The sequence below is a fragment of the Sebastes umbrosus genome, chromosome 5, assembly GCF_015220745.1.
Source record: "Sebastes umbrosus isolate fSebUmb1 chromosome 5, fSebUmb1.pri, whole genome shotgun sequence".
In the NCBI taxonomy this organism is placed as follows: domain Eukaryota; kingdom Metazoa; phylum Chordata; class Actinopteri; order Perciformes; family Sebastidae; genus Sebastes; species Sebastes umbrosus.
The window spans coordinates 17,313,702-17,341,116 of record NC_051273.1 but is presented as its reverse complement, the minus strand read 5'-3'; the positions used below and the strand labels follow the sequence as shown (position 1 = coordinate 17,341,116).

General features: G+C 38.4%; 5 protein-coding genes across 15 annotated transcripts in view; 2 read left to right on the top strand and 3 right to left on the bottom strand.

Moving 5' to 3' along the window:
- The window catches only part of ap3d1 (adaptor related protein complex 3 subunit delta 1), a 32,898-nt gene extending 28,042 nt beyond the window's left edge, over positions 1–4,856 (bottom strand). For 7 of the 8 annotated variants that reach the window (XM_037769221.1, XM_037769223.1, XM_037769222.1 and 4 more), the window contains exon 1: positions 4,381–4,856. In XM_037769221.1, the coding sequence (XP_037625149.1) occupies positions 4,381–4,476 (96 nt within the window). In that variant the 5' untranslated portion in view covers positions 4,477–4,856. Of the gene's footprint in view, positions 1–2,842; positions 3,008–4,380 lie in introns of all 8 variants that reach the window. The other variant, XM_037769228.1, reaches the window with a different exon arrangement.
- Positions 4,857–8,481: 3,625 nt separating this feature from the next.
- Positions 8,482–17,048, bottom strand: hdgfl2 (HDGF like 2). Of its 3 annotated transcripts, none has more exons than XM_037769375.1 (17): positions 16,761–17,048; positions 15,701–15,777; positions 14,911–15,052; positions 14,568–14,603; positions 14,216–14,410; positions 13,483–13,602; positions 13,333–13,401; positions 13,038–13,224; positions 12,019–12,103; positions 11,592–11,901; positions 11,354–11,487; positions 11,192–11,259; positions 10,937–11,007; positions 10,750–10,851; positions 10,070–10,229; positions 9,874–9,991; positions 8,482–9,618 (listed from the first exon to the last, which is right to left on the bottom strand). In XM_037769375.1, exons 1-17 carry the CDS (start codon positions 16,830–16,832, stop codon positions 9,519–9,521), a joined length of 2,046 nt encoding a protein of 681 aa, XP_037625303.1. In that variant the 5' UTR covers positions 16,833–17,048; the 3' UTR covers positions 8,482–9,518. The 3 variants fall into 3 exon arrangements, with proteins under 3 accessions (XP_037625303.1, XP_037625304.1, XP_037625305.1); XM_037769376.1 differs by having other exon boundaries at positions 13,038–13,221; positions 16,761–17,047; XM_037769377.1 differs by lacking the exon at positions 14,568–14,603 and having other exon boundaries at positions 16,761–17,046.
- A 1,123-nt stretch (positions 17,049–18,171) lies between these two features.
- fh (fumarate hydratase) lies at positions 18,172–20,121 on the top strand. The gene has a single exon (XM_037769378.1). It carries the CDS (start codon positions 18,219–18,221, stop codon positions 19,716–19,718), a length of 1,500 nt encoding a protein of 499 aa, XP_037625306.1. The 5' UTR covers positions 18,172–18,218; the 3' UTR covers positions 19,719–20,121.
- A 125-nt stretch (positions 20,122–20,246) lies between these two features.
- On the bottom strand, positions 20,247–23,156 carry fam32a (family with sequence similarity 32 member A). Its single transcript, XM_037769381.1, has 4 exons — positions 23,002–23,156; positions 21,792–21,927; positions 20,700–20,753; positions 20,247–20,488 (listed from the first exon to the last, which is right to left on the bottom strand). The coding sequence occupies exons 1-4, from the start codon at positions 23,073–23,075 to the stop codon at positions 20,420–20,422; spliced, it is 333 nt and encodes a 110-aa protein (XP_037625309.1). The 5' UTR covers positions 23,076–23,156; the 3' UTR covers positions 20,247–20,419.
- Positions 23,157–23,225: 69 nt separating this feature from the next.
- On the top strand, positions 23,226–25,752 carry mrpl54 (mitochondrial ribosomal protein L54). Of its 2 annotated transcripts, XR_005206870.1 has the most exons (4): positions 23,226–23,475; positions 23,862–24,015; positions 24,870–25,318; positions 25,383–25,752. XR_005206870.1 is itself a non-coding variant. In XM_037769379.1 (3 exons), exons 1-3 carry the CDS (start codon positions 23,349–23,351, stop codon positions 25,000–25,002), a joined length of 414 nt encoding a protein of 137 aa, XP_037625307.1. In that variant the 5' UTR covers positions 23,226–23,348; the 3' UTR covers positions 25,003–25,752. The 2 variants fall into 2 exon arrangements, 1 of the variants encoding a protein (XP_037625307.1); XM_037769379.1 differs by having other exon boundaries at positions 24,870–25,752.
- Positions 25,753–27,415: the final 1,663 nt, after the last annotated feature.

The following is a 27,415-nucleotide window of genomic DNA, read 5'->3' as shown; positions in this document are numbered from 1 at the left end:
TAAAGTCTATTTTGGTATACTCCTGTGTGAATTAAACACTTTACAAATGAAAAGTACTGAGTATTTTTCTCGTTTTAAGAATTTGAATGCAAAATGAACATGAAGAACAGAAATAAATAAATACAGGCCTAGCATATATTGCGGCATTTTTATATCGTTTTGACGATGCGTATCGTCATATTGCCCAGCCCTAGTAATAAGTCAAACTCAAGTCAAGAGTCATTGGTGTTAGATTCAAAGTTACGCCAAGTCTAAAGTCATCAAATTCATGACTTGTGTCGCAGTATGCTCCAGAGGTGTGCTACCCAGTTTCTGACTGCTTATATACATCATTTTGATGCCCAGCTGCCCATGCTTACAGAGCAAAAAATATTAAACATGAGCAAAAGATTCAATCATTCTAATTACAAACACGGGTTATTTTATGCAAGTCTGAAGGTAATGGGTGACTCAACAGCTCTCCCATCCTCTAAAACATTTTAACAAATGAGTGTTTCCAGGAACCTCACGCCTCAATGAATGAGTGAAAATATAGCTGTTCTTTTGACCCCTGTTATAATATAATAGATTTCCTGAAATAGAGAGAGCAGAAGGTACATTTCATTCAACAGTGGAGGGTAGGCTGAGTTAGACCTTTAGATCGAGCAATCAGTCAACCATTCATTGTTGAGAGGAGCAACCTTGCAAAGCAAACACACACATATAGCTCTGTAGAGTGTGAGTGTGTGCTGGTCATGTGTGTGCAGTCATGAGACAGCGGCACAGTGACAGGAGGAGGTAGAGGGGGGGAAGGACTGAGCTCTGCTGCTGTTCCTAAAGAAACTGAGAGTCTAGCAGGGCTGGAGGGATTCAACACGAGATCACCAGACACACACAGTGCTTCTGCATCACACTCGTCTTCAATGAGCGATTCAGAACCCAGTGAAATACTTTAAATAGTTGTCAAAGCGCCAACAAAGACAATCTTCCAGCCAACAATGCAGACTGAGCAGGAGATAACTGGAAGGCCTTTACATTCAGAGAAAGAAATGAGTAAGCTCAGTGATAGCTGAAGCTAACTACTGCTTTTTTTAAAAAACAGAAGTCAATTACAAATATGCCTGAAATTCTGACTGGTAATCTCACAGAGTTACACTTAAGACATCCTCACAGCCTTTCTACAATATTCCTGCTGTTCCAAAGGCGTGGGAGGGAGAGTGAATGAATGAACCGTACAAAGACTCAGCACACACGTGAAAAATAAACTGTGGGCTGGCCATGAAAAAGTCAACACACACTCAGGCGTGCACACACACTCGCAGCGAATTAATATTTCAGCAAACTGTCCACTGTTGACTGGGCAACCACCACCTTATCTAGGCTGCCACAGGTTGGGTTACAACTGGTGAACATCTCAGTCCATACACTGAACCAAGAGATCAAAAATTGATAGCCTCGGACAACTATTAAGAACATTTAGAAACGTATAGATGACATAATATCCAAGCAAAATGTGTATATACTGTAGTAGGACTGGGCAATATATCAGTATTATATCGATATCGTAATTTGAGACTAGATATTGTCTTAGATTTTGGATATTGTGATATAGCATAAGAGTCGTCTTTTCCTTGTTTTAAAGGCTGCATTACGCTAAAGTGATGTAACTTTCTGAACATATCAGACTGTTCTAGCTGTTCTATTATTTACCTTTACCCACTTAGTCATTATATCCACATTACTGATAAGTTATCAAAAATCTTATTGTCTAAATATTTTATGGACGCACTAAAAGTCAACCCTGCAATATTGTCACAATATCGATATTGAGGTATTTGGTCAAAAATATTGTGATATTTGATTTTCTCCATATCGCCCAAACCTAGTATATAGCATGTTGGATCTGGTGGTTTAGCCCCTGTTTGTAAATTGGTTTTCAGGTGAGGTGGTAAGCAGGATAAATCTGCCACTTAGGGTGACCAGGTGTCCCACTTTAAGAGGGACTGCACGGCATTTTAATCTTTTGTCCCACGTTCCACATATTAAGACAATACACCACATTTTCATTGGTTTTCAGAGTCAAACCACTGCAGGACAGACGCTTTTTTAAATCGAATGGCTGTGATGAAAGCAGGGAAGGCTGTCATCACTGGGCTGTTTTTCCTGTCAAACTGCGCACAGGTGGGTCAAGTGCAGGTTAACATTTCACCATCTTTGCTACGCTATGCTCACCGCAAAGTCACAAGCTATGCAGATTTAGGCGGAATATGATGGAAACTACCACAAAGAAAAGGAAAAGCAGCTACAACAAAGACTGTGAAACTACTTATGAGTATTCATAAGCCGGTGGAAGGCGATTCTCCGAGTTTTTTGTGAATTATTTTTCAGTTTCACACAGGGGGAATACGACATGAAGCGACACAGTTCGTGTGAGTCTCACAAGAAACGTGCAGCTCACAAAGAGATGTGCCGATCTACGGATGCATTCGGGAGATGTTACAAGATAAGGGGCAGAATAGAAAAATGTATTATTTAAGTTAGATAGACATTATATCAAAATTGTAGACTACCTCTCAGTCTCGGTAACATGCCCCACATCGTCCCACACAAACACACTCTTTGTCCCACAACTGGTTTGTTGGGATCTGGTCACCATACTGCCACGTTGAGAAAGTATTAAGCTGCTCTCAGGTTAGACACGCTACCTCTACATTTCACACCTGACCTACAGCTCGAGACAGGTGTGCACAGCACCGCCGCAGCTCCGTGCAACAAGAACAACCCAGGGATCCGGCCTAATATACCCACCCCTCTCCAACTACCTGACATAGCATTTTTACAGCAGGTTAGACACAGAGCTTACAAGAAGAGCAGGCTGATGTGAGAAATGGAAACGTGGCTGCCCCAAAACAGTGCCCTCTAATGGCCCATCCCACCCTCCTCCTCCTCCACCTCCTCCCACTCAGCCAGGTCTGGTGCTGTGATGGTGGTTGTGATGATGGTGATGCGTCTGTCATCACCCACAGAGCTGTGACAGGGATGACATCACCTTCAAACCACTGATGGATGGGGTGTTCATAATAACTGCTGCTGGCTGACTCATTTCACAAGATTTACGAGATTAATAGAAGATGCCATTTTATATCTATATCCAGGGTGGTCATATGTGCAATTTTTAAGCTCAAAGTGAACCACATAGACAAGCCTCTTTAGCACTCTGTGCTTTGCCCATGTAATTACAGCATCATATCATCCATTCAACAGTTGAGGGTGTCCTCAACTCAAATAAGAGTCCCTAAAATGAATCAGTCACTAAAGATCAATAATTGATAAAGTTATAAGATCAGATATTCCTTTATTAGTCCCACAGAGGGGACATTTGCAGTGTACAGCAGCAAAGGGGATAGTGCAAAAAACAAGATGCATCAGCTAACACAGTAAAAAAGAGCTAAACAAAGTGTAACAAAATATGAACCATTTAAGATAAGATAAGATAAGATAAGATGAACCTTTATAAATCCCCAGAGGGAAATTCAGGTGTCAAAGCAGCAACATCAGCAAACAGAGTGAATCACAGGAGAGGTAAAGGTATACACAAATTATAAAGACAATAATAGAGATATAAAAGATAAAGAGTTAATGGGTGAACATAGTGTGTACAGTCCGTCAATAAATAAATGTATAAATAAATGTAATATGTACATATGTGCAGTCAGCAATAAAGTGGTATATAGGATGTATAGTGTAAAGTGAGTGTAAAGTGCGCCAGATAGTGCATGTTTAAATTTCTTAAAAGTCCTAATAGTTGTCATATGGAAATATATAATATAATGCAGTATAAAAATAGGAGCAGTATATACAGTATTGACAATAAACAGACTATTACACAGTGAGAATGAATGAAAAAGTCCACCTGAAAATATCAGGTTATTGGTGTTGTTTTGGTGTGTAAGTTGTTGTCAGTAGATGCCTAATGGTAAAGACTGCTTACATTATGTCTGGTATGATCTCTGTTACACTGAAGATAATCTAACTGCTTCCACTAACTAACTGTCAGTTAGTTAGCTAGGTATGCTAGCTGTCAGTTAACACCTCTTCATTAAAGCCTCTTTGCTTTAAAGCCTGACTAAAGTAAACACCAACATGCTTTCTCTAACATGTTATTTAGCAAACGTTAAAACGTTAGCATTAGCCGACTGTTGACTATTAGCTTAACTGTTATAGGGATGACTGAGCTGATGCTAACGTTACCTAGCTAGCATACCTAACGTTAATTTAACCTAGCGTTAGCATGCTAGCTGCTAGCAGCGATAACGGTTAACGGTTAGATGTTAAACGTTAATGAACGTTAACGTGTCCTTCCCGCTGACAGTGTTTCTCTCATCGGGTGTTTTGTTTTACCTCATCTTCCTTGTGATTCCTGATGCCACGTACTAAATCCTGGAGGTTTTTATCGAACATCCGATCGATGCTCCCTTTGACTATCTTCAGAGCCATGACTGCTGCTGCTGACGGACCGCGGGTTGTCCTGCGGGTGTCTTCCAGAGGACTAGAGGGAGCAGACCGAGCCTCTCAGACTGTGTCTCATCCACCCGGGGTACCGGATCCGCTGCCTGTTTACCACCAAGCCCCGGGGCGGATGATGAAGCTGAGGCCGGACCGGGCGTCCTGTGCTGAGCGGTGCAGAGCAGAGCAGAGCGGAGCGGCGCGGAGCTGAGCGGAGACGCTGGATGGGATCAGTGGAGGAAATGGCTGACTCAAAATGGCGTCTCAAGTCAGCTGACTGGAGTATTATTATGCGAGACTCTCATCTGGGAATTAAAGGTCCAGTCCCCCCCTTCAGGAGAGAAAACTGTTTATACCATGCATTTTAAAATAAAAAAAACTCTGTTAAATTGATACAAAAAAAGTCAGTGGAGTATTTATTTTTTTATTTTTTTATTTTTTTGTTGAGGAAAATAACAAAGAAAATAACAAACTCTGTTAAATTTAAAAAAAAATAAAATACACTGTCATTCTGAGAGTTTGTGCTATAATTCCTATAATTTAACTTCTGTGAATGAGCTCTCATATGGGAATTAAAGGTCCAGTCCACCCATTCATGGATAGAAAACTGTTTTATACCATGCATTTGGAAAAAACAAACTCTGTTAAATTGATAAAAAAAAAAAATACACTGTCAGGCTCAAGTCAGCTGACTGGAGTATTTATTGTTTTATTTTTTTGTTGAAGAAAATAACAAAGAAAATAACAAACTCTGTTAAATTAAAAATAAAATACACTGTCATTCTGAAAGTTTGTGCTATAATTCCTATAATTTAACTTCTGTGAATGAGCTCTCATATGGGAATTAAAGGTCCAGTCCACCCATTCATGGATAGAAAACTGTTTTATACCATGCATTTTAAAATAACAAACTCTGTTAAATTAAAACAAATTAAAATACACTGTCAGTCTGAGAGTTTGTACTATAATTCATAATTCCTATAATTTAACTTCCGTGAATGAGCTCTCATCTGGGAATTAAAGGTCCAGTCCCCATTTCAGGATAGAAAACTTTTTTGTACCATGCATTTTAAAATAACAAACTCTGATAAATAAAAATAAATAAAATACACTGTCAGTCTGAGAGTTTGTGCTATAATTCCTATAATTTAACTTCTGTGAATGAGCTCTCATATGGGAATTAAAGGTCCAGTCCACCCATTCAGGATAAAAAACTGTCTTATATCATACATTTGGAAATAACAAACTATGTTAAATAATAATAAAAAAAATACACTGTCAGTCTTAAAGTTTGTGCTATAATTCCTTTAATTCCAGGCAACTTCTGTGAGTGAGCCCAATGAAATTTAAAGGTCCCGTATTATAAAAAACAGCCAGGTCTGATGCTGTGATGGTGATGAGTCTGTCATCACCCAACAGAGCTGTGACAGGGATGACATCACCTTCAAATCACTGATGGGGTGTTCATAACTGCTGCTGGCTGACTAATTTCACAGGATTTACGAGATTAATAGAAGATTTTTAATATCAATATCCAGGATGGTCATGTGTGCAATTTAAAGTGAACCACATAGACAAGCCTCTTTAACACTCATTTGCCCATGTAATTACAGTATCATAACATCCATTCAACAGTTGAGGGACTCTGATGTCCTCAACTCAAATAAGATACTTCTCCCCAAATGAATCAGTCACTAAAGATCAATAATTGATAAAGTTATAAGATAAGATAACATATTTCTTTATTAGTCCCGCAGTGGGGGAATTTACAGTGTACAGCAGCAAAGGGGATAGTGCAAAAAACAAGATGCATCAGCTAACACAGTAAAAAAAAAAAAAAAGAGCTAAACAAAGTGTAACAAAATATGAACCATTTAAATAGAAGGAAGTATAAAAATAGGAGCAGTATATACAGTATTGACAATAAACAGACTATTAACAAAACTGCACAAGTGGAAAATGATATTGCACAGTGAGAATGAATGAATGAATGAATGAAATTCCACCTGAAAATATCAGGTTATGTCAGTTTTTTGGTGTGTAAGTGGTCTACTGAGAGCAGTGCTGGTTGTGGAGTCTGACAGCTGCAGGATAGAAGGACCTGCGATAGCGCTCCTTCACACACTTTGGGTGGGGCAGCCTGTCGCTGAAAGAGCTCTCCAGTGCTGAGATGGTGTCCTGCATGGGGTGGGAGTCAAAAGTGCGATTTTCATTTTTTTTTAATTATAAAGCAGGCTTAAGTCCTATGTAAATACTGTGAAAGTATCGAAACATTCAATCCACAGGGAAATACACACAGCCCGTATTCAGAAACTCTGCATTTGAAACAAGCTGTCAGGATTTCTGCCCATTTGTGATGTCACGAATATACAATATTTAGACCCTTTACACAATTTTAAATGTAAACATTCTACACATGGACCCAAGCTGTTGCCTAGCAACGCAATTCCATTGCAATTCCGTCAAAATGCTCTAAAACGGAGCGTTTCAGACAGAGGGAAAATACAGGCATATTCAGGCTGGCAGTATGAGGAAAATAAAGTTTTTTTTTAACATTACAGCATGTAAACATGTTCTAGTAGAAACACAAAATACAAGTATAAACCTGAAAATGAGCATGATATGGGACCTTTAAGCCATTAGCAAACCTAGTCTGTGGAGAGGGTTACTCTTATCAAATAGAAGTTTACTCAAGTGTGCTATTAGTATACTTATTTTAAACTTAAAATAAGAGAGTATACTTTTCAGTTTACTTTTTATGTACTTATCTGAGATCATGTAATACATAAATCATTGGCTAAGTACTACAAGTTAAAGTATACAAAGTGTATTTTCATAAACTAAAAAATGGGCTACAAGTTTACTTGCAGTATAAAAACTATGAAACTGAGAGTACTTTACAGTGTACTTTCATAAACTAATTCAATTCAATTCAAACTTTATACCAGACTCAGGGTACAGATAAGAAAAAAGATAAAACAATACATTGCATTACATACATTACAATACAGGAAGCACTATAAAAAGTAATGATATTAATATAAATATATACATACATCAATGCCTTACATATAAAGAACTATACCAGTGCCTCCACAGCTGTGATTGGTACCATGTAGTGCTAAATCTGAACTGCAAGATTATGTCATTTTCAGAGTGATTTAGCCGGCATATAAATTTGTACATGAGATTTCTTAATACAGTTTGAAAAGTATTTATGCCTGCAGACACAAACATTTCACTTGCACTGGAACATCTTGGTCTTTTTAGTAATATTCTCATTGCATCATTATATGCAACCTGAAGTCTCTGTAAGCTCGCTTTTTTATAGTTTGACCACAAATGGGCTTTATACAGTGGTGTACAATATGCTCTGAACAGAGACATCTTCACTCTTTCTGAACACATACTAAACTTCCGTGAGAGAATGTTTTGCTTGAGCGTACATCTTGCGGCATTGTCTATAAATATCATCTGTCATGTCTTCAGTAATGAAATGTCCACGATATTTTACCTTATTACAGTCACAAAGATTGTTATCAGACAATTTAAAACTACAAACTAAAAAGTGGGCTACAACTATATAACTATTAAACTAACAGTATACCTATTCACTTGTAGTATAGTTGCAGTACAAAATACAACTTAGATGTAAACTAGTTGTGTACTCAAAGTTTACTGTTCTTACACTTAAAAGTATAATTCTATAAACTAAAAAGCAGGCCAATTTAGTCCCAAGAAGTATTGAATTAGTACACTACAAATACATATTGATAATAGTATACTTACTACATAAAGTATACTTTGGGAAATATACTTGAACTTTACCTAAGTATACTTCATAAAATAAACTTAACTACTTCTTCGTAAGGGTATGCTGCATACAAGAAGGTTGACTGTTATTTGTGGGTTTTTGGTTCCAAATGAATATTCTATACAAACAGCAAATTAATTACAACAACGTTTTACACGTCAAGGAATGAGACAGAGCCGAACCCATGCTGAGATTTTTATTCAAGTCTCAACTAAGTCATAGAAATGCTTTACCAATTTACATAGCACTAAAAACACCTGTTGTATGCGTGTGACAGGAAAATGTCAAAATAGGCTGCAGCTACATGAGATCTCAATAGCTTTTTAAGGGCAGTTTTCAATCTGTACATTTATTACGCAGGTTACTGAAAGCAGACACTATGGGGAGATGAGAGTGCAAGGTGTTTTAACTCGACCACAGCAATTATTATTTTAGACAAAACTGTAAATGCAAATATTTGCAAACAAGGCTATAAAAAAGTAGGTGGACCTCAATTGTAAAACAGCGTTAAGTGACTCAATTAATGGCTTTACATTTCAGACTGGATTAACTGGATCAGGACCAGATAATAAAAGGAAATAACATAAACACTCACAAATAGTACTTTACCACTCTCACAATGCCATACACACAGACAAGAGGCCTTTGTGATATTTTGTAGGCTTTATAAAAAAAAAAGAAAAGATGAAGCCAACAGATGTAAGGGCTGCACAAAATCTTCCCAGCGAAAAAATGAACGGCATGGCTCCATTTTCCCACGAGAATCATTGAAGTTCCATTTCATACTACCCGGTTAGAAGTGCTAAAAATGTAATCGTTCAATATATATACGGTGTGAAAGTAAGAGTTCATGTGGTAGAAAGAACAAAGTAGCCGGTAGCAGGATTACAGGGTGAAGATCCAGGACGGGCCGAGTGTTGTATAAAAGAAAAAAGTACATTTTCCAGAAATAAAAAGGAGTTTGCGCAGCGCCACAAACTACCACATTAATAAGCTTTCCTTTTTGCTGTGATAAATAATGGACCGAACATTTTGAGCAACAGGGCCTTCTGGTTTGATGTCATTATAGTACAAAATGTCCAGAAACATCAACATTGACGTAACAGATACTGTAGGAAATGCTGGGTGTGTGTTGTTGGGCCAGGAGCACAGTATGACGTCAAACAAAGAGGCCACCATCTTTAGCACTTGGTCCACTGCAGTGGTGGTTAAGGGTCTTTCAGCTCTCTATAGCAGGCGGCTCCGTCTCTGCAGAGATGGAGTTGTCTGCCTCTTCGTACGTGTGGAGCTGTCGATCAGCAGGGCTGTCTGGGCTCGGTCTAAACAGAGAATTATGATTACTTGTGTATTAAAGAGAGAGGGTGCTCACATAAGCTTCGTCATGATTAGCAAATGGGTCCAACTTTTACACAAAGTGCTGAATGAAGATGTCAAATTGTTCTGCTTAAACCTAAATATGGCATTTTTTTCAAAGGAGATTTGTTTATTTTTTATTGTCCATTATCATGTTAGTTGCCCGTGCCAATTACAAGTAGAGTAAAGATATTATATATTGCTTCATGTGGGATGTTCACCTGTTTGGACTTGAAGCAGCATCGTCGTTATTCTCCTCATGGGCAGGTGATTTGGGATTTTCTTCTACCTCCATATCATCTTTTTTCTGTTCTGATTCCCCATTCACCGGAGTGGAGTCTAGAGAATGCAAATTTTGATTAAAATAATAACTAAGGTAATATCGAACACAGATGGATCCAAGCTGTGAGCTTTTACCTGTGTTTTCTGTCTCCTTCTCATCGTCATCTCCTGGTTCCTTGTCCTCTGTTTGAGGTTTAGCTGCCACATCCGGCTTTCCCACGAACCGAAGTTTTAACTTGTTGTAGACCTCACTAGCTTTCTCCATGACTGCATTGCTGGCTTTATACCGCCGGATCTATATTGACCATAACAACAACGACAACAAAAAACATATGAAAGAAGCTACAAACAGAGAGGAAAAATACAGCACTGACCTGACAACCCTGATTATAAGACGACAAAACAAGGTAGGTCGATATATTTAACATCTTGTAAATGAAGATTTGAGTGAATAAATAAAATAAAGTTAATCCATAAAACTAGAGAAGTTAAGTAACCAAATTTTTATATGGAGTTATTACAAAAAAACACAGTAGAAATGGCCAACTATAGTGTCCTGGTATTTCTACTTACATTTTAGCATCTCAAAGAGAAGCAGCATTAAGCAGTGAATGTGTATTAAGTGTATTATCCAACAATCAACAATACTCTGGAAAGCAACGGGTAACCTCCACAGACCCCAGTGTAATAACACTGTTATATTCTGACTAATGAAACAAACAGTACATAATAGTTTTAAAATTAGGGACACCATGTCATGTATATTTCTTACATTATTTTAACTGTGGGTTATCCTGTCTTAATGCAAAACGCACCTTTTTTAGTGTGGCAATAACTTCAGCGTTCTTATGAAGGATCTGGCTGGTGACGGGCACAGCCGCAAGGTCATCCAGGGCTTGTAGACACCGGTCTATGTCCTGAGAACACACAAATACACACAATTTCAGTTTTTATGCTGGCATAGAAAACACAGAAAGATGGGTAACTGTATTTGTCACTTACTGGGTTGTCCACTTTGAGTGCAAACTTTATGTCAGTGTGGAGTTTCTGTAGCTTTTCTTCTGACGATGGCTCTGCATACGGACACACCGGGTAAGAGTCAATAATCTGTGCTGAATTACTACTTTACCGCTCACAAAATACATAATTGATATTTGTGTGTGAAACAGTCTACCTGTTGCACAGTTTCAGTCTATGCAACTAACTGTCCAACAGGCAATGATTGCTAATCTGCAGTGAACTGTATGAAACACTTGCCCTTTTTCTTTTCCACTTTCTTCTCTGGCGGCCTCTCTGGTTTGCGTCTGGGTTTTTCAGGTTTAGGCCTGAGAGAGACAGAGAGAGGGAACTCTATGATCTGTGTACATTAAATCTTTATGAGGTTTGCATACCGTAGTCTGCTCCCCATTGTGCACTCACCTTGCTCGGGACTTCTCTTCTGACCGTCTGGCTTTCTTCTGTTTGAGCTCTTTCTCCTTCCTTTCTTTTCTCTCCTTCTCTTTCTTTATTCTGGCCTTTTTCTGGTTGTCGGGTTTCTTGGATGACTTCTTAGCCTTTTGATGGGAAAAGCACAAGAAGTCGCAAGTGTCAATGGCACCTAGAGTCACTTACTACATTGAATAAATTAAAATAAAGTGCTTTTAGTAAGCGACTGTACCTCAGCTGGTGGTGAAGAATCAGAGTCTGAGGGTGCGGGGATTGGGGCTGGAGGGGGTTTCTTGGACTTCTTCAGTGGGTGGTCATCTACACCTTCATCTGAGCTACTACTGCTGCCACTGTCGCTCCCTTTTTTACCCTTATCTTTGTCTTTGTCTTTGTCTTTTTTCTTTTGCTCATCTTCCTCCTTCTCTCTCTCGCGTAGCCTACGGAGCTCCTCTGCCTCCTCCTTTTTCCGGCGCTCCTCCAGCTCTCGTCTGCGCTCCTCATCTCGTTTCTTCCATTCACTGATGCGGTCGGTGTCACTGTCACTGTGAAGAAACAGAGCAACTATTATGCTGTCTTTTACAACAAGCTGGCATGTACCTCAGAACTCACATTACTGTATGTGGGGCATATTGAGGAAAAAATCCGTAGAGCAGCCTGACCTGTCGCTGTCGGAGGAGGATGAAGGTGCTCGTTTCACCGGGGGAGGTTTAGGTTTCCGTGCGCGAGGCTTTGGTGCGGGCTTCTCTGTGGACGGGAAAAAATAAGCACTGAGCACATTTACATGAGCATAGACAAAGGGCATGAACTGTTTCCTTTAAAAAGGGATAAATCGGGTGTTCTGAAGTGCTGTTGTATTGAGGTACTTATCTATAATCAGTGTATGACCTACAGTAGATGGCGGTCGGCGTGACCCCAGCTTGGAGAAGCAGACAGGAGTTACCCCATGGAACCAGAGCAACTTACTGTTATGGACGGGGGCAGCAGCAAAACGTATTTTAGCCCCCTAAAAAAAGGCTCACCTAAAGAAAAGTTGATATCAGTTTAAGTGTACATTATATTCAGAATAGCTTTGCTGGATTACCTTGCTTTGAGACAGCCCTGAGACAGGGAACTGATACCGTTGTAACCATCTATGCTCTCGCAAAAGCCACCAGACAACACAACACGGGACATGTTGGTCTACCACTGCCTTGATCGGTTAGTCTCTTTGTGCTATTGTGTGACTTTGGTGAATCCGAACTAACCTTCTGCAAGGTAAAACTACTGGGTTTTCTTTCCCAATGGAGTCTGGTTGCTTTGGCGAGAGCATAGATAACGGCTTCAGTTCCCTGATGGACTCATAGACTGTATAGCTATCACACGTCAAGGTAAACCAGCAAAAATATTCTAAATATAGCATACACTTAAACTGATATTGATTGTTTTAGGTGAGCCTTTCTTTTAGGTGGCTAAAACACGTTGCTGCCGGCCCCGTCCACAGCAGTACATTGCTTTGCTTCCATGTGGTAACTCCTGTCTGCTTCTCCAAACTGGGGGAGTGCCGACCGTCATCTACTGTAGGTAAAACACTGATTAGGGATAAGTACCTCATACAGCCCCACTTCAAAACACCCGAACTATCCCTTTAATATCAAACAACATTAATCTCTAGAATTTTGGATCTTAAACAACACTGAACCTGCACTTTTCTTGCGTGGCTGTGGGCCTTTCTTGGGAGGTGGATCTGATTCGGAATCAGACTTTGAGGCAGAGTGGGATTCAGAGCCAGATACAGCCGGTCGAGGCTTCTCGTCCTCTGAGTCGCTGTCCACTACTTTCTTTTCTGACCCCGATCCCGAGTTTGAGTCCGAGCCAGACGAAGCCTTCTGCAACATCACAGAGAAAAGAGGACGGAGTTGGAGATAAAGGAAGAAATCACAAACTGCTATGAGAAAAATAAATACTATTAATGTGCGAGGGGGCTGATGGTTCACCTTTTGCTTCCCTCTGCCTCCTGCTTTCTTTCCACCTCGTCCACCAGCTTTCTTCTCTGGAGTAAAATCCTGTTGGAAGAAAACAAATGAGTAACATTTATAGGCTGTTTAATTTCACCCAACAATCATACCATGTTGTTGTGTGATTACCTGGTCACTGTTCTTGCCGGAGTCAGACTCTGAAGGTGTGGGATCTGATTCAGAGGGGGATCCACTCTCTTCATTCCGGTCACTGGACGAGCCGCGAGCCTTTTTTGGAGGGGGAGGCCGCTAAAATAGAAAACAGAAGCATTCAAACAGAACAATTGACTCCAGCCATGCAGGTGAGTCACAACTCCTGATATAAAGGAAGCTACCAGTAATTAGTGGTTGTTTTTTGCTACATTCTTACGCAAGCAGACAAAGGTTGTGTCCGAAACCTTAGTACGAAATCAAAAGTATGCAAATTGCTTACCATTTGTGGTGAAATATTACAGTATGCAACGCTGGACACAATTGCGGCACAAATATCCCACAATGCAAAGCGGTAGTGATGACAATGTTCATAACAGATGTTGATGAACAGCTCTGTAATGTCAATAATGCTTCAATTTAACTGTAAGTATAAAATTTCACTTCGCTAGGCGTAATATATATTTTAAATTCTAAGCCAAATTCTCAGTAAATATCTAAGCTTTGTTAATTGTTATGGTAACTTTGGTGTTGGTTGTGTATTCTGCCAAATGCAGCTCTTTTTTCTACCCATAACTGTGACCAAGAATGACATTTTCTATTCAGCTCTCAACATAGTTATAGTGTGATCTAATGATTTAATGATTTATTAGGCCGTTTAGTTTAAGTAGTGACTCATCTCCAGTGAAAGTGAAATTAAATGTCCAATTACCTTAGCAGGTGGTGGCTTTCGCTTCACCGCTACTGCTACTGCCACTGCCTTTTCTTGGTCTTCACTCCCAGAATCTGAGTCAACCTCACTTGCTGATTCGACTTTCTGAGGCACTGGGGCTGCTTCTTCCTCATCGTCATCCTCATCACTTCCTGCTGCGGCATTGTTGCCCTCGCTGTCAGATGAGCTGGCCGGCTGCAGACGAACCGTGATAAGAAAATTAGTGCAAATTTCATGACATTTTAGCTTTCCTTGACAGTTCCCTTAACACAGTGAAACGAAACATGGAGACAGAGATGCAGCAAAGCTCCCTGGTCAGAATTGAACAAATGATGTGCAGTAAGCATCACACCTTAAACTGCTGGGCACCAGGGCGCCCTAGGCTGAACTGCAGCATTTTAATCAAAAGACAAGACAAGGAAAGTTAATTTGTAAAGCAGCTTTCAACAACCAGACAATTCAAACTGCTTCAAAAGTTACAGTCTAGCAGAGACCTGCATTTGAGTTCTAAAACAATGGACATAAAAATCAAGGAAATTGGTTTTATGTCTAACAAATGAGCATGAATGGTTAAGAAATACCTGCAGGTTTGACACCTTAAGTTAAAGTACCTTCAAAGTCTTAATTTACAGTATCTTTATGAGTATGAGGTAATGTTGAATTATGGATGCTTCAGGATTTCTGTTATAACTTACTGCAGGCGGTGCGCTGTAGGAGGCATGTGGATTGTTCTGGATCTCCCATAAACCTTCATTGAATCCCTTCCTTTTGTTGGGCTTTCCGTAGCGTTCGCTGTACTTTTCATATGCAAAAAGGTCCTTCGCTGCAAGGAATGCTCTGAGAAACAGCAAGATAACAGAACATGTGAATAATTTAATTATAAACCATTATGTTATCACTACACAATACACTGACTTGAGACTTTAAAACAGCAGACTGTGCCACCTAGTGATGGATTTATATACTGCAGGTGCCATCTTGTCAAACAGATGGTGTCTGATGCCAGATCAGACATAGCAACACATCTCTCAAAAACATACTGCACTCTCAGACTGACACAAGGCAATGGTTAACAGTGAACCTCCAAAAAGGAATAAAGCTTAAGAGAGGAAACTGACAAGCAACTGTGTGATTAAAGTAGTGATTTGTGTTTTTGTCTCACACCACTGCTCTCAAAGAGGATATCATGCAAACAAGGGACTAAATTTCTCAATCAACTATGCATGACAAAAAACAATCTATACTTGAGTCAATACATGCTGAGAGAGAGCCAGGTTAAAATGCATTTCATTGCATTTCACTGTACACTGCACTTTTAAATGCATATGACAAATAAACTTGAAACTACACTTAGAAATCTAATGTCTTCCTTTTCAAATGGACAAAAAAGGCAAAATGCATTTGCAGTAATTTAAGTTAAAATCGGGTCTGTGCATACCAGTAACTTCTTTCTCTAATAACTGATAATTACAGTGTTGTACTCACGTTTCATGTGTCCCAAAGAAGAAAATAGGGATTTTATTAGGAGGTGGTTTCACTGCCCCATCAGCCACATCTTCAATCTGTAAACAAAGCAAGATTTAAAAGTAAAAAAACAAATAAAAAAGAAATGATGGTAGCATGTATTGACTTTGGTTATCTCTGCAAAACAAAAACATTGCAGACTTTTTAACTGATTGAAATTGCATGGATATGTGGTGCTTTTATATTGAGAAGGGAGCTTCTTATATAGACACAAAGTATCTCATTTCCCAAATATGGTTAGCTTCACTGCTGTAGCTTCATGCAGTTTAACGACAGGCCAACAGCATCTCATGCAAATTATGCTGCTCCTACACATCCTGTGTAATAAACAAGCAAGATTTAAAAGTAAAAAAAACAAATGGCAAATGATGGTAGCTTGCAAGGACTTTGATTATCTCTGCAAAACAAAAAAAATGCAGACTTTTAACTGATTGAAATTGTATGCATATGTGGTGCTTTTATATTGAGAAGAGGGCTTTCTTATATAGACACATTATCTCATTTCCCAAATATGGTTAGCTTCACTGCTGCAGCTTCATGCAGCCACATCTTCAATCTGTAAACAAGCAAGATTTAAAAGTAAAAAACCAAATGGCAAATGATGGTAGCATGTATTGACTGTGATTATCTCTTGCAAAACAAAACATTGCAGACTTGTAACTGATTGGAATTGCATGGATATGTGGTGCTTTTATATTGAGAAGAGGGCTTCTTATATAGACAGATTATCTCATTTCCAAAATATGGTTAGCTTCACTGCTGTAGCTTCATGCAGTTTAACGACAGGCCAACAGCATCTCATGCACATTATGCTGCTCCTACACAGCATGTGGGCCTGAAGCTCAGCCTGTCAGAGCAACCACATATTAATCTAGCTATATATATATGTGTGTGTGAGATAGGTTATGCATGTTAGACACAGAGAAGCTTCTCCAGCGTCCCATGCAGAGCAGCAGCAGCTCATCCCCTCCGCCCCTCCGGCTGCTGCTGCTGCCTCTGCCCTGCTAGCGTTGCTTCTTACCCTGGCTGGCCAGTGGGGGTAGCCCTTCATTTTAGCGAAGACCAGGTCTCCGGGCTGGAAGTTGTGCGGCATAGTCCCGCTCCTCAGTGCAGCCTGGAGGGTTACAAAGTTATTCGGCTGCGTAGCCTTTTTTGTGTCTCCTCTTCTTTTGCGTTTTTTTTTCTCAGGTCGACACGAAACCTGTAAACGATGGGGGTTAGCTAGCTAGCAAGCTAACAGACAGTATACTAACGTTACCGCGAGAAGACCGCGGAGCGAAGAGAGCAGCAACGGTCAGAGCACTTCCGGTGAAGTCATGTTGGTTGTCTTCGAAATAAAAGACTCGATACAAAAACATTGTAATTAAATGGAAATTGTTCTTACAATTAAATTACAATTCAATAGATTTTTTCTATAAATGCCTATATATATATATATATATATATATATAAATATAGGGGATGATAAATATATATATATATGAATACGTTTTTCCTGGCCACAGCGCGCTTGGTGGATCTTGTTGGGTCTCAACTATGGTGTACGGTCTAAGACCTGCTCTATATATAAAGCGTGTTGAGATAACTTCTGTTGTGATTTGACGCTATACAAAAAATAAATTGAAATTGAATAAATACCTATATATATATAAAAATACCTATATATATATATATAGATATATATATCTATATATATATATATATATACACACCAATATCTCTCTCTCTCTATATATATATAGATATATATATATATCTATATATATACCAATATCTAAATCAAATTAAATTGAAACTCTAAAACAGTTAAAAATCCAACCCAATTATACATGTTAGGACATATATATCTCATCTTATAAAGATTCAAGATTCAAGATGTTTATTGTCATGCCGGTTATACAGGTACAAACGTGTGAAATACTTTTTGCTGGGAGGCTCCATTAAAATAAGTTACATTACATTTACATTACAATTATAAAAGGAAATACTTTGTACAAGGGCATTATCAAAATATATACAGGCATATTAAGAACATATACATTAAGAACATAAACAGTATATACAGTATAAGATATATTTTTGTGTGAGAAGGTGTCGTATGAATTATCTATTTAAAAGACTGTTAAATGTTTCTATTATATGTAAGAAATGTCGCATCTATGTTTCTTTAAAAGTTGGTCTGTTGGATAAATTAAACATTTTAAATAAAAAAAATATATGAAAAGTTACCGACTTTTATTCTACAAAGTAAAATTATCCTTCCGGAAGTACAACCCTGTAATGTTGTGAGCAGCTTCACTGATCCGGAAGTAGCAGCCTGATCTCTTCCATTTGATACGTCGACCAAAGCGGAAGTCCCGCCTCCCTCGCCTCCCTATTGGCTGACTCGCGATCAGTTTCCCTTTCAGCCAATGAGCGATCACTAATGTGTGCAGTGCTACATTGACCTCCCACTGGATTCACCTCTAACGTCGAAGCCATGTTTCGGTCTCTGAGGCGCGTCCAGCAGTTTAACTGCAACCTCCTGACTTTACAAAGAGTCAGAGTCAACTCTAAACTGCTCGTCTGCACGTCCAGGATGGCCAGCTCAGAGTACCGGATCGAGAGGGACACCTTTGGAGAGCTGAAGGTCCCAGCTGACAAGTACTACGGGGCCCAGACTGTCAGGTCCACCATGAACTTCAAGATAGGAGGACCAAGTGAGAGAATGCCCATCCAAGTGATCAAGGCCTTTGGGATCCTGAAGAGAGCAGCTGCTGAAGTCAACAAGGAGTTCGGCCTGGACCCAAAGATAGCAGATGCAATCATCCAGGCAGCAGATGAGGTTTCAGCTGGCAAACTGGATGATCATTTCCCTCTGGTGGTGTGGCAGACTGGATCTGGGACTCAGAGCAACATGAATGTCAATGAGGTGATCAGCAACAGAGCTATTGAGATCCTAGGAGGAAAGCTGGGCTCCAAGGATCCTGTCCACCCGAATGATCACGTCAACAAGAGCCAGAGCTCCAATGACACCTTCCCCACCGCCATGCACATCGCTACAGCCACAGAGGTCCACCACGTCCTGCTGCCAGGCCTGCAGATGCTGCACGACGCCTTGGCCGCCAAGTCTGAAGAGTTCAAAGACATCATCAAGATCGGACGCACACACACTCAGGATGCTGTGCCGCTCTCACTGGGACAGGAGTTCAGCGCTTATGTCCAGCAGGTGAAGTACAGCATTTTGAGAGTGAAGGCCGCCATGCCCAGGGTGTATGAGCTGGCAGCAGGAGGCACAGCAGTAGGGACAGGACTCAACACCCGCATTGGTTTCGCTGAGAAAGTGGCCTCCACTGTTTCTTCTCTCACAGGCCTGCCCTTTGTGACCGCACCCAACAAGTTTGAAGCCCTGGCGGCCCACGATGCTCTGGTGGAGCTGAGCGGAGCGCTGAACACGGTGGCTGTCAGTATGATGAAGATCGCCAACGACATTCGCTTCTTGGGGTCAGGACCCCGCTCCGGCCTGGGCGAGCTCATCTTACCAGAGAACGAACCGGGAAGCAGCATCATGCCGGGCAAGGTGAACCCCACCCAGTGCGAGGCCATGACCATGGTGGCAGCCCAGGTGATGGGGAACCACGTGGCGGTCACCATCGGAGGCAGCAACGGACACTTTGAGCTCAACGTCTTCAAACCCATGATGGTAAAGAATGTGCTGAACTCGGCTCAGCTGCTCGGAGACGCGTCCGTCTCCTTCACCAAAAACTGCGTGGTGGGCATCGAGGCCAACAGGGAGAGGATCAACAAGCTCATGAACGAGTCTCTGATGTTAGTCACCGCTCTCAACGAGCACATCGGTTACGACAAAGCAGCCGCCATCGCCAAGACGGCTCACAAGAAGGGCACGACGCTGAAGGCCATGGCCGTGGAGCTGGGCTACCTGACCGAGGAGCAGTTCGACGAGTGGGTGAAGCCGAGTGAAATGCTGGGGCCAAAGTGAACTCTGACAACACAAGAAACACTACACTACAAAGAAAATACCCTTTCTAGTTTGAGAAAAGACTATTTCCTGTTAAATCAAAGAGGTTGAACTGTATGAACCAAACATTATCTGAATCTTGAACATCTCATCTCACAATACACATTTTGAGAATTTACCCGTTTGACAGAAGGTGTGAAATGTGTGTATTTATACCAACTTGTTAGTTTTTGGTATTTAAGTCTTAAGTACTTTTTGACTATTTGGTACCTTCACGGTAGTTCAGATGTTCACTCTGTGCCATCCCAAATGATCCAACATGAACTACTGTACCTTGTGTGTTTTGGTTTACAGCATATGTGCCATTTGTGCAGCGTTCCAGTTCAATTAATTATGTATTCATTAAAAAGCAGATATATTCTGGTTTCTGGCATTTTTGTCATCATTTATACGGTTTACACACACTTATTTTAAATGTATGTAATATCATCTGCTATGTGGTCAAATAACAAGGGTGTATGTAATGTAAGACAACGAAAAGGGAAGATATGAGTTTAATAAAGTCCTTTATTGTATACACCAGGAATTAAAACAAGAATTACTGAATGCCAATTGAAGGAATTCTAACTTTAAATATATAAAACTAGCAAACCAAAAAAAGTGATGTGCAAGAATTTAGTACAAGCGGTAAACAACAAACAAAATGATCGTTTTCTCCTCTTCTATTTGGTCCAGCTGACCTTGGGAATATCATAATGCTCCGTCAGGGTGTCCAGGTGGCGATTGAAATCCTGCAAATGAACAAAACGATAGAAGATAAACACATTTTTGCTGATATTTCTCTGTTCAGAAATCTGAAATCATTTCAACTGCAAAGTATACAGACATTGTTTCATTTTTAAAATAACATTTATATATATATATATATATTTATTGATCACAACAAGTTTAAATTAACAAGTTGGACTGAATGGTGCTATGTCAGGTCTAACAATGACTTACCTCCACTCTGAGTTTGTGTGTCTTTGAGGCTTTGTTCAAAATCCTCTCCATTTGCTTTAGGGAAAGAGACAGAGTGAAAAAAATGAATGCAAAATAAACATTAAAAATACACACAGTTTAGGCTTACTGTAAACACCTCCAGAAACACATCAGTATCACTATACTACAAAACAGCAACAATATTCAAACTCAAGAAAAGACGAGTATTGGATTTGTCATGTTTTGTGAGTGTCAGTGAAAACAGCTGAGGCTTTTCACAACATCACCTGTTAGCAATAAATCACATGCTAAAACTGCCTTAATGCTATGAAGTTACTGCACTTGCCTGCTGTAGCTGGAGATATTCTAAACACATAATGGATATGTGTTATATTTAAACAAAATCCCATGTTCATGGGAAGTAGATGTTATGGTGCTTCACCATGTGTACATTATTTCGCAATATTCACTGTTCCAAACAATGAACTTTGTCCTTTGGGTAGAAAAAAGCTAGACGTTCTCATATGACGTGAAGAATAATAAACTGGGACTATGATACATCATTAATCTTACCCGAGCTGACAAAATCTATTTTGAAAGAATTTCAAGTTGAAATTACTCTGCTGTGTTAAGATGTCAATTTAACACATTGGGCCTCCTCTCTCAGCACTTTGGTGCAACAGGAACACAAGTTAATAATCTACAACCCACATATGGATAATTTGGTGTTTCAGTTCTACTGCAGCATTGCTGGTTGTGAAGCTACGTACACACAATCTTCTTTTGCCAAACTGTATGCCTTGAAAGTTTTTTTATCCTAAAGGTAATTCTGTTTGTGTAAAAATAAAAAAAAATTATTTTATTATATTACTTTGTTCTTACAACATCCCTCTGTGTGCATCTAATTGGTTGTGTCAAAGTATGGACCCTCATACCAATATGGCATTGAGGCTGATAGTGATACAGACTTATGGTAGCGCTTTTTGGCCAATTTAGTCAATAGTTCATTTCTGATAAATTTGACTTCTACAACCTGTTACAACTTTTATTAGCTTCGCATCAAATCATTAACCAGTCACTGCAGCTCTTTCATGCTGGAGAACTATAACTCACCCGCTTCTCTTGCATCTTGTCAAAGGCCATTTGTGCCGGTGTCCTTTTGTCAACATATGTTTTCTTGTCTTTCATCTCCTCATCGTTGGCAACCTGCTCCAAGCGGTGCTTACTCTCTTTATCCTTCTTCTTCTTCCTGAAACAAAGAGATGTAATGGCCAGTTAGTTGATGAGTGGCTTACCAGTTCAACCACTCCCATCAACAGGCAAGGCAACAGAAAGATGATCACACTGGTACTGACATGTGATCAAATGTAGGCAACTAAAGCGTGGTTTGGATAGTCCCTGAAAGGCTAAATTGGTGATTATCTATCATGACCTTATGTGTGTGTGCTGTCCAAGACCTTGGAATAATGCACACAGTGCACTTTCACAGACTAAGCTACTGGAGTTACCCTGCACTATACTAATTTTTAACAGTCTCTTCTACACTATATTCACTTTTTTAATAGTCGTTTATCACAGCTGTTACCCTGCACTATATTCAGTTTTAACAGTTTTCTTCATCTCCTTGTTTTTTTTATATCTAGTATATTCTTTTGTACTTTGCACTACTAACTTTTTTACTGCCTTTTTACTAACATGTTTTGCGCTATGGAACTGTGATGCTGGAAACTTGAATTTCCCTCTGGATCAATAAAGTTACTATCTATCTATCTATCTATCTATCTATCTATCTATCTATCTATCTATCTGTAGAATACCTGTGCTAGTATCTATACATATATGTACTTATGTAGATAAGGCGTCTATGTTGTGCTATTTAATATATACTGTCTGTTTATATAACGTATTTTAAATGTGTTTGATGTGTTCAGATTTATACTCTGTGTTGTTTTAACGTAGCTAATCTCAAACCACCCAAAAGTGAAGCTAGCTAGCAAGCTAATGTTTTTAGCCACATGTGTAACACCTCATAATGTCACCATGAACAGCACTGTGCTCATGACACCAGTAGTTTTCAACTATACTATACTATATTGACAATACATGTACCCAGATATGACTGATCGTGTTCACATAATCTCAGTAAACGTTGATGTGACACTTTGTTTTGCTATTAGTAAACATGCTAACCTTATGATGCTAACATTAGCCTCGCCGCAATACCAGGCATTTTTAAACAGTTGCGATTGTCTATTTGAGTATTTTGTCGATTATAAACACGACGTCTCTACAAACACACGCTACCAAATGGTAAAATACTTACTTTTTGCCAGCTGAAATGCTCCCTAGACCCTTTAGTTTCAGGGCACTCTTCTGGGCTCCAGCGTACTCAGACATCTTCCAGAAGCTCTTCTTCTCTTAGCGTTTAACGGTAGCTATCATCCGTCTTCTTCTGCTTCATTATTATAGTACTCGACCACACGTACAGCAGTGCAGTGCTGCCACCTGTCGGATTGAAGCGGTACTGCTCTCAGCCGTCTTGTAGTGAGTCTTCCCGTCCAGAGGCGGGCAGTAGATAATCTCCACAGAGCAGAAAACGGATGTTGAAGGAACTATGAATGTCAAACTGTAGCATGGTGAGCTGCTTTTTCAAGTAACCTACAGTAAAACATGTCAGGGTACAGTTTATTTAGGATAGTCACGTTATCAAAATGCATCACAACCAACGCTACAACGTCGCTGTGCAGGACGAACGCATTAAACAGAATACAGACATGTGGATATGCGAAGAAAGTTGGTGAGTAAAGAGGACATGTAACATCTCTATGTTCTTCAATGCCAGTTGTAAACTAATATATATTTATATATATATATTTTTTATATACATATATATATATATATATATATACATATATATATGTATATATGTTTATATATTTATTTATATATTTATTTTCACATATATTATATATATATGTGAAAATAAATGATATTTTGTTATTATTTATTTATCCATTCACAGTTATTCCACCCACATAAATCACCTGTGTCTGCATATGCCATTATTATTATTAACAAAATGTCAGTGGCTTATTTTTCTATTTTGAATCATCTCATGATCACAATCAACATGTCACTATAGTGATGTAAACACGACAAATATCTCTTTCCCGTTCTCTGCAGTGGCCAAGAAAGGTAAAGGCATGGCGAAGGATGATCTGAAGGGTCCAGAGGTGTGTAGAGACCCTGTCAGACTAACTACTCATGCAGTAGGGGCCAACATCCTCAAGCAAGGAGAAGACCCCCAGCTGAAGCCTCCTGAGCAATATCCAGAGTGGTGAGGGGGCACATTTCTGTCTCTCTATTGCTTTCTCTCAGCATCATTTTTTTTTAACTAATTCTTTTTGCATTTTGTCAAATTTATTTTCCTCCTTTCTTTCAAGATATCTGTGGAGAAAATCTGGTTAAAAATGAACAAATACATGTGTCTTTCTGTAGCAGAAAACTGTGCACATCTTTTAGATAATGATTTTTACTTAATGTTCACATTTATATATAAGTCAATCCAAAGCTTTTCAGGCATCACATGCTACCTTCCACTATTATTATTATTGCTCTCTACACCTACACATACTAAATGCAGCCCAAGCTTGATGTTTTGGTGGTTGAATGGTGTTCTGGGAAATGCAGGAAATCATAAATAGATTAGGTGCTCTAGATTGATGATATATTACAGAGCTACAACTAATGATTATTTTCATTATCTATTAATCTGTTGATTATTTTCTCAATTAATTCATTAGTTGTTTGTTCTATAAAAATGTCAGAAAATGGTGAAAAATCTCTGTCTTCCAAAGCCCAACATGACGTCCTCAAATGTCTTGTTTTGTCCACAACTCAAGTATATTCAGTTTACTGTCATAGAGGAGTAAACAAAACATAAAATATTCACATTTAAGAAGCTGGAATCAGAGAATTTTCTTAAAAATCTATCTATCAAAATAATTGGCAATTACTTTAATAGTTGACAACTAATCGATTAATCGTGGCAGCTCTAAATATACTTATGAGCAAAATGACATGTACATTTGCTTGTAATGTTCAATTTTGTGAGACTGGCCAATAAATGATTCTGAAGTGTCTCCACTCTCCACTGATCTGACTCCCCTCTCCTTTTCATTTTTCATTCAGGTTGTTCCAGTTGAACCTGGGAACGCCCGAAAAGCTGCACGAGATGGAGTCAGACACCTGGGAATACTGGAAGCGTCTGAGGAAGGAGAACATTTGGCGTTACAACAGGCTACACAAAGGGAAGAAGTTTTAGGCATTCACTGGACTGACAGAGGGCTTCTTCCTGCATATCGTGTTGCTTCAGACTCTGTGGACTGAGTTACCTAACATGCTGTATGTTCAGAGGCAGAGTTCAGCTTCCTGAATGAAACATCATTAGACCAACTGTTTGCCACTTCCAGCGTGTTATTTGGAGTGATGTATCATATTCAATGCCCCTCTTACCTGAAAGCTATGAGAAAGCGCGTTGTTGGTTATATTAAAAACAGGTGGAACCAACTGCTTCTTCACCTGAGGCAAAAGACCCTGAGTCTTTGAAACGTTATACATCTGTTATAAAGTGGATCTCTGTGCTCCAGTGTGTTTTGGACCTGGTCTCTGAAGTCTCTTCTGTTACAAGATTGCCCCGGACAGGCTTACTATTCCTTGTGAAACAGTTGAAGCGTGTTTAACCTCCTTTCTTCATTGTATAAAACTACCTTTCTGAAGTTTGACAAAATAATCTCACCACAAGATCCACTTGATAGCGGTTGTGGAGTTTTCGATCATATCACAAGATTTTTGAAATTTGAACTATTTCATGTCAACTATAAATACCATTTTATACAGTATTTGGTTCATGGATATTACATTGTATTTAATTAATTTGTACACATGTTTGTTTTTTGTTTTTTTAAACCTATTATCAAAAGATAAATGGCCTGCTCATATTTCCACAAATCATGTTCACTATTTTTTCTTTTTTTTTGCATACTCATTATAAATAAATAGGAATACATAAATATCCTGCAAAGTTTGCCTTTTTATTCTTATTTCTTTAATCACCATCATAATATGAATATGGTATAGCTACCACCACACTCTATAAAAAAAGAGTTTATAAACTATAATTAATTATTAATTAATAAATTATTTTCTAATACTTCATAAGTCAGTCACTTATAAGTTCTTAATAATAATAATAAAAACGTTTGGGGGTTTTCCAGGTTGTTTTTACCCATTATCTAAAGATAAATGGCCTGCTCATATTTCCACAAATCATGTTCACTATTTTTTCTTTTTTTTGCATACTCATTATAAATAAATAGGAATACATAAATATCCTGCAAAGTTTGCCTTTTTAGTCTTATTTCTTTAATCATCATCATAATATGAATCTGGTATAGCTACCACCACACTCTATAAAAAGTTTATAAACTATAATTAAGATAAATGGCCTGCTCATATTTCCACAAATCATGTTCACTATTTTTTTTCTTTTTTGCAAACTCATAATAAATAAATAGGAATACATAAATATCCTGCAAAAAGTTTGGCTTTTTATTCTTATTTCTTTAGTCACCATCATAATATGAATATGGTATAGCTACCACCACACTCTATAAAAAAAGTTTATAAACTATAATTAATTATTGATTAATAAATTATTTTCTAATACTTCATAAGTCAGTCACTTATAAGCTCTTAATAATAATAATAAAAACGTTTGGGGGTTTTCCAGGTTGTTTTTACCCATTATCTAAAGATAAATGGCCTGCTCATATTTCCACAAATCATGTTCATTATTTTTTTTCTTTTTTGCAAACTCATAATAAATAAATAGGAATACATAAATATCCTGCAAAGTTTGCCTTTTTAGTCTTATTTCTTTAATCACCATCATAATATGAATCTGGTATAGCTACCACCACACTCTATAAAAAAAAGTTTATAAACTATAATTAATTATTGATTAATACATTATTTTTCTAATACTTTATAAGTTTATAAACTTTATAAGGGTTTTCCAGGTTGTTTTTACCCATTATCTAAAGATAAATGGCCTGCTCATATTTCCACAAATCATGTTCATTATTTTTTTGCAAACTCATAATAAATAAATAGGAATGCATAAATATCCTGCAAAAAGTTTGCTTATTTTATTCTTATTTCTTTAATCACCATCATAATATGAATCTGGTATAGCTACCACCACACTATAAAAAAAAGTTTATAAACTATAATTGATTATTGTAATTAATAAATTGTTTTTTCTAATACTTTATAAGTCACTTATAAGCTCTTAATAAAATGTTTGGGGGTTTTCCAGGTTGTTTTTACCCCATTATCTAAAAAATAAATGGCCTGCTCACATCAAATTAATCATGTTCACTATTTTATTTATTTTTTGCAAACTCATAAATAAATAGGAATACATAAATATCCTGCAAAGTTTGCTTTCTTTTTATTCTAATTTATTTAATCACCATCATAATATGAATCTGGTATAGCTACCACCACACTATAAAAATTTATAAACTATAATTCATTTTTATTTTATTTTTATTTTAATTTTGTATTTAATGTTAAAGGAATATATACACATATTTGTAAAGGGACATAAAGACAGCAGCAACAACATATATAAACAAAAAAAAAGAAACATAAGAAACAATAATTAATTAGTG